This window comes from Marmota flaviventris, chromosome 19, assembly GCF_047511675.1.
Source record: "Marmota flaviventris isolate mMarFla1 chromosome 19, mMarFla1.hap1, whole genome shotgun sequence".
Classification (NCBI taxonomy): domain Eukaryota; kingdom Metazoa; phylum Chordata; class Mammalia; order Rodentia; family Sciuridae; genus Marmota; species Marmota flaviventris.
In genome coordinates this window covers 8,387,732-8,399,378 of record NC_092516.1, presented here as the reverse complement: position 1 = coordinate 8,399,378, position 11,647 = coordinate 8,387,732, and the positions used below count along the sequence as shown (strand labels likewise).

The 11,647-nt window shown below is 61.5% G+C and overlaps 2 protein-coding genes across 7 annotated transcripts; one reads left to right on the top strand and one right to left on the bottom strand.

The window, feature by feature from the left end:
* The first annotated feature begins 636 nt into the window (after positions 1 to 636).
* Positions 637 to 7,923, top strand: Metrn (meteorin, glial cell differentiation regulator). 6 transcript variants are annotated; one of them, XM_027940678.2, is made up of 9 exons: positions 637 to 890; positions 1,128 to 1,519; positions 2,050 to 2,112; positions 2,311 to 2,370; positions 2,449 to 2,750; positions 6,928 to 7,041; positions 7,130 to 7,270; positions 7,452 to 7,502; positions 7,646 to 7,923. In XM_027940678.2, exons 1-9 carry the CDS (start codon positions 793 to 795, stop codon positions 7,892 to 7,894), a joined length of 1,470 nt encoding a protein of 489 aa, XP_027796479.2. In that variant the 5' UTR covers positions 637 to 792; the 3' UTR covers positions 7,895 to 7,923. The 6 variants fall into 6 exon arrangements, with proteins under 6 accessions (XP_027796479.2, XP_071461940.1, XP_071461941.1 ...); XM_071605839.1 differs by having other exon boundaries at positions 1,128 to 1,528; XM_071605840.1 differs by having other exon boundaries at positions 1,128 to 1,528; positions 7,452 to 7,513.
* Positions 7,924 to 8,020: 97 nt separating this feature from the next.
* Positions 8,021 to 11,477, bottom strand: Ccdc78 (coiled-coil domain containing 78). Its single transcript, XM_071605757.1, is given in 14 exon segments — positions 8,021 to 8,135; positions 8,222 to 8,322; positions 8,392 to 8,458; positions 9,035 to 9,114; positions 9,259 to 9,358; positions 9,467 to 9,642; positions 9,847 to 9,954; positions 10,060 to 10,138; positions 10,260 to 10,345; positions 10,457 to 10,507; positions 10,596 to 10,772; positions 10,899 to 10,985; positions 11,067 to 11,186; positions 11,418 to 11,477. Coding segments are annotated over 14 exon segments (1,407 nt in total).
* Between the last annotated feature and the right edge of the window lie 170 nt (positions 11,478 to 11,647).

Here is an 11,647-nt window from a genome sequence, read left to right as displayed (position 1 = left end):
GACGCCTGTATATCTGAAGACAGAGTTAAGAGAGCTCAACCCTGCCCGTCCTGGAGGGCAGCAACAGGTTGGCAGCCCTCCTACCTCCTGCTACTGATCTTTTTTTTTTTTTTTTTGGTGCTGGGATTGAACCCAGGGCCTTGTGCATGCAAGACAAGCACTCTACCAACTGATCTATATCCCCAGCCCCTGGTATTGACCATTCTTCCCTGAGTACCAGCTGCCTCAGGGGAAGGGGCAGAGGAACCAGGTGGGATGTTGTGTGGACTAGAAGTGCAGCTCCCGCTCTCATAAAGGACCAGACTTGCTGCCACTCAGGGGGCGTGGCAGGAACATCTGGGTGAGCTGCCCCTCATTCTTCTGGTGGACCCAAGCCCTCAGCCACTCCATCTAGGGCTCCAGAACTCGGAGGACAGTGGTGACCAGGATGGCGCAGTACAGGCAAGGCAGGGATGGAGGACGGCAAGGGCGACGCAGCGCAAGAGCAGGGACAGCCACTGGTCCCAGTTGGCCCTGCGGGCTGGACAGTCCTCCCGCCGAGCACTGGGCCCGCCCCCGAGAGCCTTTGCGATTGGCAGAAAGTTCCACGGTGGGCCGCGATTGGCCAGCGTGCCGCCCCGCCCTCGGCCCCCTGCGCCCTGGCAGCCGGGTAGGGCAGCGCAGAGCTACGGAGGGCGGCCGGGACTAGCCGCGCCGGGCTGGGCGGCGGCGCCCGGGCTGCTCCCGCCGCCGCCCCGCCCAGAGGCAGCACCCCAAGACCCCAGACCCGAAGCCCCGGCGCGTCTCTGAGCCATGCCGCCCCCGGCGCTGTTCTGTGCTCTCTGCTGCGGCCTCCTGGCTGTGTCCGCGCGCGCCGGCTACTCGGAGGACCGCTGCAGCTGGAGGGGCAGGTAGGGGCCCTACGTGCAAGCCCGGCTGTGCTCCCTTTTGGAGAATCTGGGAGACTGTGTCGCTCCCACCTTGAGATGGGAGTGCGCTTCCCCCAGGAATCCAAGGAATGCTGGACCTCGGTGTCCTTCACAAAGGGGGCGCCGGTGTTCTGCGATTACTACGATTACTACGGGAAAGCGGGCTGTGCGGGCCAAGGACACTAGCAGCTCGCCTCAGCGCTGTTGTCCTGTCCCCAGCGGCCTGACGCAGGAGCCCGGCAGCGTGGGGCAGCTGACCTTGGCCTGTGTGGAGGGCGCCATCGAGTGGCTGTACCCGGCTGGGGCGCTTCGCCTGACTCTGGGCGCTCCTGACTTTGGCACGAGGCCGGGCATCACCTGCTTGCGCCCAGCGCGGCCCTTCGCGGGCGCCCAGGTCTTCGCTGAACGGGAGGGCGGTTCCCTGGAGTTGCTGCTGACCGAGGGTCCAGGCCTGGCAGGGGGCCGCTGCGTGCACTGGGGTCCCCGCGAGCGCCGGGCCCTCTTCCTGCAGGCCACACCGCACCGCGACATCAGCCGCCGGGTGGCCGCCTTCCGCTTTGAGCTGCGTGAAGACCGAAGCCCAGAACTGCCTCCACAAGTCCACGGCCTTGGTGAGGATGGTGAGTGACCGATTGGATGGGAGGAGGTTGGAGTCACGAGGTTGCGCCCTACCTTGGACTGGCTGGAATAGGACTTGTAAGCCCCCTGCAGAGTGTCCAGCCGGTTGTCAGCCATCCACCTGTTTGGTTCTGGCTGAGCTCCCCACCCTCGGGATTCTTATCAAGGAAAAGAACGGGCAGGGAGCAATGCGGAAGGGGTGGCCAAGCTGGCAAACTTGGGTCCCTGAAGGGCTGGGGGGGAGGGGATGGCGGGCAGAGTCAAAGCCTTTGGCAAAAGCTGTCCTCACTGGCCTAGCGGTGACCTCATGCCCCTCCCCCAGCCCAGCCAACAAAAGTCCAGTGTGCCTCCCGGTCACCATGGAGACGCAGTCCTGCCTCTGCAGGGCACCAGGCCCAGCTCTTTGCTCATGGAGCTCTCAGCCTGACCCCGCAGGGGATGGGGCTCTCACTGTTCGACCTCTTTCCCCAAAGATGGGAACCCCAGAGCCAGAGCACACAATAATCTCCTGCCACTCTGGCAGGGCTGCTGCTCTTTGGGTCCCAGAAGGCCACTCTGGGAAGTCACAGAAGGTTCCCGAATGCTGGTATGTATATATGAGATGGGTGTTCAAGAGTGCCCCAGGACACTGAGCTCCGGGTGGACACAGCCCCCAGGCCCATGTATGTGGTGGGTGTCACACAGGCTCTTGCCTGCCAGGGTACTTCCTGACTACAGGTGTGCACACATGCCATGTGACTGCACTTCTGGTGGTGCCTGGGCTCATGATCCCTCCTGCATGCAGGTGCCTGCAGGCCCTGCAGTGATGAGGAGCTCCTCCTGGCTGCATGCACCAGTGACTTTGGTGAGTGTCCCCGTGTGGGGGAGCCTGGGGCCTGCCCTCCCCTGATGGCCCACCCCTGGCCAACATGTTTCCCCGCAGTGATCCGCGGGACCATCCACAGGGTCACACATGATATGGAGCTGCAGGAGTCTGTCATCACTGTGGTGGCCACCCATATCCTCCGCCAGACACTGCCACTGTTGGGGATGGGGGGGCCTGCAGGCCAGGGGCAGGCCTTCATTCGAACCCAGCTGCGCTGTGGTGTCCGCCCTGGCCCAGGCACCTTCCTCTTCATGGGCTGGAGCCGCTTTGGTGAAGCCTGGCTGGGCTGTGCCCCTCGAGTCCAAGAATTCACCCGAGCCTACACATCTGCCCAGGCTGCCCACCTCCACCCCTGTGAGGTGACACTGGACTGAGGGCCTTTTTCAGGGGACAGGGTGCTAGGGAGGGTGTGTGGGAGGGAGGTGGGGAGGGGTGGCTTCTGGATGCATTTATGTTCCCAGCTGCTTCCAAGGGTTAGGGATAATCAATAAGAATACTGATCACATGGTAGATCTGGTCTCCTTTGGCCAGCACAACCCTGCACCTGCCTCATTTAATTTCCTTCTCCCTCTACTGTCTCTGCCCACCCCTTCTCAGCCTGGACCTTACCCATGCGTCTGGCTTATTGGCTGGCTGTTGCCTCCAACACTAGGTGCTTCTGGGGCTCAGAGCAGGAGCGAAAGGTGCCATAACTCCCAAGGCCAGGGGGTCTGGGGTCCCTCAGGTGTGTGAGGGCAGGCAGGTAGGCATCACCCCCAGCTCTAAGCCCATCCTGTGAAGGAAAGGGGTTGCAGTCTGGCAGAGTGCCAATTCCCTCTGTAGCTGTTGTGAGCCAGTCATCTTTGGCCCAGTCCCGCCCTCCGGGAAGAATGGGCCCCTCTGTCCAGAGGCCCCTGCAACGTGCTGAGCATCCAGACATGGCGAGGAGCCTGCAGGGTGTGGGGTCTCCACTGTGGGATCCTGCTTGTCTGTTTCCGGCGAGTGGGGTGCACAATAGGGTCTCTAAGGACCGTTTCCCGCCACTGGTCCCATTGTTGCTGTCCCTGCCTTCTTCCTCAGCCTCCCAGCTGCATAAGGGCTAGTGAGGCCCTGGACAAAGCTCAAGGCCCTGAGGCTGAAAGCCCCTGCATGGGGGTGTGCACTAGGGCTCTCCAGCCCTGGAAGAGTAGATTCCGCTTACCCTCAACCCCTCAGCTATTGGGAAAGAGCCACAGCTCTAATGCTGGGGGACCTCAGGGCCAAGCTTTTCATTTTTGTCTGCTCTCACTGGGGAAAGGGGCAGAGGCAGGGATGGAGCCTAGAGGTTGAATGGGTGTCGTCTTTCAGGCAAGAAATTGAGGCTAGGAGAGGGACACCCTTCCTCCAGACTGGGCTGACCGAGTGCCCTGTGCCACACAGACTGCTCAGTGGCTGCCTTGGAACCTCCAGGGGACAGGCTATCTAAGTGCCCATGAATTCAACTGCCTGCTTCCTGAGACTGAGGAGGAGGGTAGGAGAGCACCCATGGATGGCAGGTGCTACTGGGTCTCCTCCCACTGTTTCCTCTCATCTCCTCAACCATGCATCCTCAGCACTCAGACCTCCACTTTTCATCTGCAACATGGACCACCCCTTGGACTCCAGACCCTTACTCCCACCCCCCAGCATCTTCAGGAGCAGAGAAAGAGGGAACCCTGGGCTCTCCCACTGCTCACCTATTCTGGGGAGGTTCTTCCCCCAGGGCTGAGTAGCATCCTCACCTGTGGTACCTGACTTAATTCTCTGGCCAGTTTCCCACAGTCAGTGCAGAGACATGTTCCACAACCTCCCCTCTTGGCCACATTCACTGGTGCTTATAGACCACCTCCCAGTTCACCAGTCCACAAATACACTGGGGAAGATGTACTGGGGGGCCCTCAACTCATGAACATCCTACTTGGACTCCAGACCCTTACTTCCACCCCCAGCATCTTCAGGAGCAGAGAAAAGAGGGAACCCTGGGCTCTCCCAGTGCTCACCTATTCTGGGGAGGTTCTTCCCCCAGGGCTGAGTAGCATCCTCACCTGTGGTACCTGGCTTAATTCTCTGGCCGTTTCCCACAGTCAGTGCAGAGACCTGTTCCCACAACCTCCCCTCTGGGCCACATCCACTGATGTTTATAGACCACCTCCCAGTTCACCAGTCCACAAATACACTGGGAAGGTGTACTGGGGGGCCCTCAACTCATGTAGCCTGGAAGGTTCCTGAACATCCTACCCACACAACCATCCAGAGAATTCACTGACTTTCCAACAGTGCTCTGCTTCTCAGACAGAAGGGCACAGGAGACTTTGGTGCTCCAGGAGTCCCAGGAGACAAGTGGCCAAGGCCTAAGAAGTGAGTGAGGAGATAGCAAAGGAAATGGTGTGGGTAAGAAGTGGACTGGAGCTGCAGGAGCTGGCCTGAGGGCTCCATGAAGGTCAGAGACACCTCCATGTGTGTGAACTTAGGCAGGCAGGCCTTGGCTGCTGAGTGCCCAAAGGCAGAAGAGCAGAGTTCTGGTGTGAGTGTAAGAGTCACCAGGTGCAGTTTCAGAGAGCCTTACTGGAGCCAGACATGGCTCCAGGTACTGGAAATAATGCAAGGAGTCCCCCAAGAACAGGGCTTCCACACCTGGAGCTCAGTGCACATCCTTCCTTCTCTGGGAGGGCCCAGTTATAGCCCCCTAGGATATAGGTCCCTAGGAGCTGGTGTACAGGCCTCCTCCCAGTGCAGTGCACGGAGGCTTTGCTGCTGCCCAGGGACAACTGTCTCAACTGTCCCTCAGTCTGGTTAGGCTAGGGCCAATGTGCAGGCAGGCATGGAAGACACTCTGCAATTGGGGCTGAAGGGTTAGCCTTGGGCACACCCACTTTTCTGGAAGCAGTTTCCATCCTTGTTGGGTCCCCTGACCAGGACGTGAATGGCTGAGCAGCCAAGCCAGGCTGTGTGCACAGACATGGCAATGACATTCAAGAACATTCGTCCTCAGTCTGGGGTGATGAGGTGACCAGCTGCCTGATCCAAGGTTCTGTCCCTTTCCTTGCCGCCTCCACCCCAGGGCTTTACCAGGAGCCACTCGACCCTTTTTCACTTTCTGGAGGAGGTGATCTCAGGGCTCCCCTGGCTGCCTTCCACCCCCAATGCTGGGCCAGCTGCCAGAGGCCCAGCCTCTCGCATCCGGCGCCCCTCCCACCACACTCCGAAGAGAGCCAACATCTGTCTCCTCGCCCCAGTCTTTCCTGTCAAGCCCCTCCTCCCTGGCCCTCCAACTCCAGCGCATCCTCCCTTCCCGCTTAACGGTCCTCGCTGTGGGAGGGAGCCTACAGGATGTCCTCCCGGGACCGCTCTGGGTTTGGCTGACTTCCAGGGTGTCCTGGTCAGCGAAACCCGCGCCGGTCTCCAAGTCAGCCTTGTGAGGACTTGGCTATGACCCAAGGCCCGCAGCAAGCCCTTCCCGCCGGCCCCACCAACGCACCCCTCTCCGGTGCACGCTCGGGAGGCTGGGGCCTCCGCCCCCGCTCGGACGTTCCCATGCCAGGACAGGCCCCAATGGTCGCCCGCATTGTGGGACGACCGAGCCAACTGACGCCGGCTAAGAGCAGGCCACGGCCCCGTGCGTCCCGCGAGGGTTGCTGAACACCCGGGCCGCTGCAACCGCAGGGCGCCGCCACCCGGAACCCGCGGGACAGCCCTGGGCTGGGGCCGGCGGAGCCGAACGCGCGACGCACCAGCCAGTGGGTCTGCGGCAACTTCCGGCGTCTAGTCCCGGCCTCCGCTCAGCCACCGGCACTCTCCCGAGCAGCGCTAGGAAGGCGCGTAACCGACGGGGCACGGCGGAGGGAAAGGGCTTGGAGGCGGGAGGACCCTGAGCCGCGTGTTCCGCAGCCATGGAGCACGACGACCCTGCCGAGGCGCTGACGGAGCTGCGTGAGCGGCGGCTGGGCGCGCTGGAGCTGCTGCAGGCGGCGGCGGGCTCGGGGCTGGCCGCCTACGCCGTGTGGGCGCTGCTGTTGCAGCCAGGCTTCCGCCGAGTGCCGCTGCGGCTGCAGGTGCGGGCGAGGCTTGGCCGCGCGGCGGAACCTCAGCTGGGCGGGACCGCGGCCGGGGGCAGGGAGTACGGAGGGGCGGGACCACGAGTGGTTCGGTCCATGAGCGGGGGACGGAACCGGGTTAAGAGCGGGGCTGCGAAGAGGTGGGACTAGGAAGGGTGCGGGCCCGGCCGGTGGGTGGGACTGGGGTGTGTGGAAGGGCGAGACCACTAAGGGTGGGACTCTGGGCAGGTACGCGGCGTGGGTTGCGGTGGGGGGCTGAGGCGTCGCCTTGGAATGGCAGGGACGGCGCCGGTGTGCGGAAAAGTGACTGCAGCTAAACGCTGGGCGAGGCTTTGGGTTGACACCTGCTCTGGGTGCGGCAGGAAAGTCCACCACAGAACTTCCAGTTCTTGTCCAGGAGGCAAATTCTGCCCCCACCTGGTGATTGCGAGGGGACGTGGCCCATGGATTCTGGCCCTCAGCCCGCCCACTTAATCTCGCCCAGGTACCCTATGTAGGCGCCAGTGCACGGCAGGTTGAGCATGTGTTGTCGTTGCTGCGTGGTCGCCCGGGAAAAATGGTGGATCTGGGCTCTGGAGACGGCAGAATTGTAAGGCGCGTATGTGTCCCTGTGTGTCTTCCCTGCCCTTCGTGTGGTCGTCCCTCCCCAACATTCGGGTCCTGAACTGCTGGTGCCGTGCCGGCAGGTGTTGGCGGCCCACAGGTGCGGTCTCCGCCCAGCTGTGGGCTACGAACTGAACCCGTGGCTTGTGGGGCTTGCGAGGTTGCATGCCTGGAGGGCCGGTTGTGCTGGCAGCGTCTGCTACCTTCGTGAGGATCTCTGGAAGGTAACCTAGGGGACCTAGACCCCTGAGATCCACACCTGATTATGCTTCAGATTCTGCCTTGGTCAGCCTTCTGGCAGCCCCAGGTTTCTCTGACTCCTGGGTGGGCCAGGGGTCAGGTCTGAAACTGCAGGGACCCGGGCCGCCAGCCCCCTCCCCCTGCCGGTGACTCTCCTTCTCACAGGTGAGCCTGAGGGACTGCCGAAACGTGTCCGTGTTCCTGGCCCCCAGCGTGGTAGGTCTGAGGTCTGCAGCCCCACTGGGAGTTGGGGCCACACACTGGCATGCGCTGCATTGAGGCCTGGGGATGGGTGCTGTACAAGGGCAGGTTGGGTCCTGCTGCCCTTGCTGCCTTCTCACCACTTCTCTCTCCCACAGCTCCCCTTGCTGGAAGATAAACTGCTGGCGGAGCTGCCTGCTGGGGCTCGTGTGGTATCTGGACGCTTCCCCCTACCCACCTGGCAGCCTGTGGCTGTGATCGGTGAAGGCCTAGATCGGGTCTGGGCCTACGATGTTGACATGGACGTCCACCATGCCAGACCTGCTGCCACATCCTGTCCCATCCTGCCCACCCCAGGACCTGGTTCTGCCTTGGCCTCCAGCCTCCCCAGTTCTCAGGCTGGCTAACTGGACACAATAAAGGCTCATAGATCAAAGGCTTATTTTGTGGATAGTGGGGTTGTGGGGTGCAGGGATGACTGGGGTGTGGGGGAACCTCCATTGCTGGCTACGAAGGGGTCTGCTCTGTGCTCCTCAGAAGGCCGGCTGTGTCCTTGGATGTTAGGGATTGGCTGGAGGTGTGGTTCCCGCTTTCCAGGGGTCCCCTGCACCCACCAGCTTCCTCAGCCTCAGGATTTCCTGCTTATACCTGCTCAGAGGAATCAGGTTAAAATCATCTACCTGACTATGGTATCTTCCCCCACCCAGACTAAGGTTCTCTCCCATTCAGCTCACCTTCCCAGGTGCTGGTCCACATACTCCTGCAGCTCTGAAAGCTGCTCTTCAGCCTTGGTGGCCCGCACCAGCAGCTGTGCTCGCTCACGTTCCAGCTCTGCCTGGGAGGAGCATGAGCCTTAAGCCAGGGCAGAGTGTGCAGAGGGGCCCTTTCCAGCCCTACCCACTACCTGAGTGCCTCGGGAGAAGTCCTGGAGCTTCTGGCAGATCTGGGCCCAGGAGTTGGTATCCAGGCTCCTGTGAGAGGGGAGAAGAGGCAGTCTTGAGGGCTGACCTGGAACTTATTGGAGTGATTTGGGACACCGTACCCTGACTGGCCTTGGAGCTCCTGTGCATGAGGGGCCCAATGGCCACTCAGGGAATGGTAAGCCATGGGCAAGCTCAGATGGTGACCCCAGTCTACTGCGATGTTAACCCATTGGGTGTTTTGTTCTCCAAACCCTGGGAAGTACTACCTCAAGAGCCCTGCCCACTGTATAGCTGGGGAGGTAGAGGTCTAGAGGCAAGGGCTGGCCAGGTCACCAGGCAACCTGCTCCCAGCCTGTCTTTATCCTGGGTCCTCCAGGTATCAGCTGAAATGGTCCTCCCTCAGATGGGCTCTCCCTGTCTTCTGCATTCAAGGTTGGCCTCTCTCCTGGCAGGGCCCTCTTCACACATTGGCCCTTGGCCTAGCAGCCACCTTACTTCCCCTGTACAAACTGGAAGACCCTGGGCCAGAGACCAGCCATTTTGTTCACTTTAGACTGGCAGAAAGCTCTGCTTCAGTGTTGTATGATCTGCCCTCTCCCCACTCACCCACAGGAGGGCACTCACAGTGGCTCTGAGGTCTCCTGGGAGGAGGCTTCACCAGGTCCCTTTTGTGGGCACAAGGGCAGCATCCTGAGCTGGCTGTGCTATAAAGGATCCCTTGGTTGGCTGAAGGAGGCAGGCCATTGAGGCCCTGGGGCTGGGGCTTTGTTGAGCCTGGGATGAGGCTGGGGTCAGTTCTGGAGCTCTGTGCCCCTAGACAGTGTGAGCTAGCAGGGAGAGGAGCTCACCTCATCCTTCTGCAGGTGGCTGAGCTCAGTGGCCAGGGGCACAGACAGTGGCTTCAGGTCTGTGGCTGTAGTAAAGGTAGCCTTGAGGGTCCCAGTTGTCCTGTCTGGGTCTGCCAGTGCCTGCAGCTGCTCCTGCTGCACACTGAGCCATACGTGGGGTCATGTAGGGCCGTACCACCCCAAGTGCCCAGATGAGAGTGGGGCCCACCTGTGTGTGGCCAGCAGCTCCTCATGCCTACGGCTCAGATCAGCCAGGTGCTTTCGGTAGGCCCTAGCAGCCCGGGCCAGCTGTTGCTCACGACTGTGGTGTGCTGCCCGGATGTCCTGCAGAGTGGCCTCCAGGAAAGTCTGAAGGGCAGCCTGGCTTGCACCATCTGCATATCCCTAGAGAAGGTGAGTTGATGCTGGGGCAGCACTAGGGGGAGCTAGGTTTGGGGGCTGGGCTGGAGCTGGCAGGGTGACCTGGTTGGGCCCAATCCCATCCCTAGGGTCTCCCTGAAGCTGTCCAGCATGCCCAGACTAGATGTGGGCTTCCTGGGACTCACAGGCCTCCCCTCTCCACCACAGGACCCCTGGTCTGGTGCTCACCACTGCCTCTCGGGCGCAGCGCTGCAGCCGGAGGGCATACTCCTCATTCAGCTTCTTCAGTTGCAGCTGCAACCGGGCGTTCTCAACCTGGGCCTGTCGGAGCTGGCCCTGGCAGGTGGACAGCATCTGGGGGTGAGGGAGGGACCTTGCTGCACTTGGAGGACACCTACTGCTGGATCTCGAAGCACACAGGGTGTGGGGGGTGATGCTCACCACTGCTTGTGCAGCTAGCCGCTGTCCAGCTGCCCTGGCTTCCTCTTGTGCTCCCTGCAGCTGCTGGCCCAGGGCTGCCCTGCTAATGATGTGAAGCTCAGCCAGGCCAGGGTGAGGGGTTCCTCAGCCCCTTGGGAATGGCTGCTGTGAGTATTGTGCCCTGACAGGCCCTCCCAGACCCAGGAGAGGTGGCCACTCACACCCGTGTCTCCAGTGTCTGCTGCAGGGCCCTGTGATGTTCCAGCACCCACTTCACTTCACCCCGAAGCTCCTGGGTTCCCAGCAGCTGTAGGGCACACAAGAGCTGGCTGCCTGAGACCTCAAGCTCTGGGTCCCATTCCCACCCTGGGCTGGGAGAACCCCAGAGCATTCCCAGGTTAGGCTACAGAGTGCTCACACTATTCTCCAGTTTCAATGGCTTAGGGATCAGGACATCCTTGGGTTGCACCTGCATGGGTGAGAAGGCAGGGGTGAGGAGTGGGTGAGCAGGTCCCATCTCAAATGTGCCTGAGTAGGCCCCCAACAGCCTCACCCACCTGGGCTCTTCCTGTGGTCAGGGTGACCTGGTGGCTGTGGTGGGCAGAGTGTCTGGGCCCCTGGGTTTCTTGATTGAACTTCTGTGCTGGGTTGACCTCTGCTGGGTCCACATGTCCCTGGCTGATATGATCTCCACGCACCTCCAGCTCCAGCACCCGGCTCTCCAGCCGAAGGACCTGTGGGTCATCACGGTGAGCAGACGGTATACAAAGGACAGGGCGATACTGAATGTGTGTGCACTCCCAGGCACCACCTGCCCTGGTGTGATCATCTGGCACACCTGGGCTTCTACAGCTGCTCACCTCCCTCTTCAGCTGGAAGACTTCAGCCTCGTGCTGCTCCTGCAGGCGATGAGTTGCAATCTGAAGGTCGACCAGCTCCTTGGAGATCTGTGTGTGGCCAGGATAAGAGTGCTGCCTGTGAGACCCTGCTGCCCTGCTTCTGCCAATACCTTGGGGCCCCATCCCCACCTGTAGCCGCTGTTCCTCGCTCAGCTCCAGATCTGACGGAAGCTCTCCCTCCAGGCTGGTGGCCCAGGCTGAGGTGGCACAAGAGACTCCTGGCAGCCAGGCTTCTGCTTGGGGCACAGCCTAGGGAGGCACCATTCACCCCATGTCCAGGTGGGTTTCAGGTCTGGGCTGCGGCCCCTGGGCTGATAGGGTCATCTGACATGCCAACCCTGCTGAGCTGGGGCAGCCCTTCCCTGGCCAGGACCAGACCCAGGGTGCAGGGTCCCCCACCCCGGCCTCTGAGGGAGATGAAGGACCCAACTGATGTCAGGGTGGTGGCCACAGCTGCAGCAGTGTCCTAGGAGGACTCACATTCTCCAAGGCTCGAGGAGGGGCCCTCTGCTTGGGCCCTGGGGCTGCCACCCACTCCATAGGCAGCAGGAATTCCAGCCTGCTGCACTTGGCCCCCAGACCTGCTCTAGGATGGCTGCCTGGTGGCTGTTGCTCCACAGAGTGTCAGCGTTGCCAAGGCCTCTGTTGGTCTTGGAGATGCCAGAGTTACGCCCACAGGGCAAGGCAGTTTGGCGGTTAGGAGGAAGGAC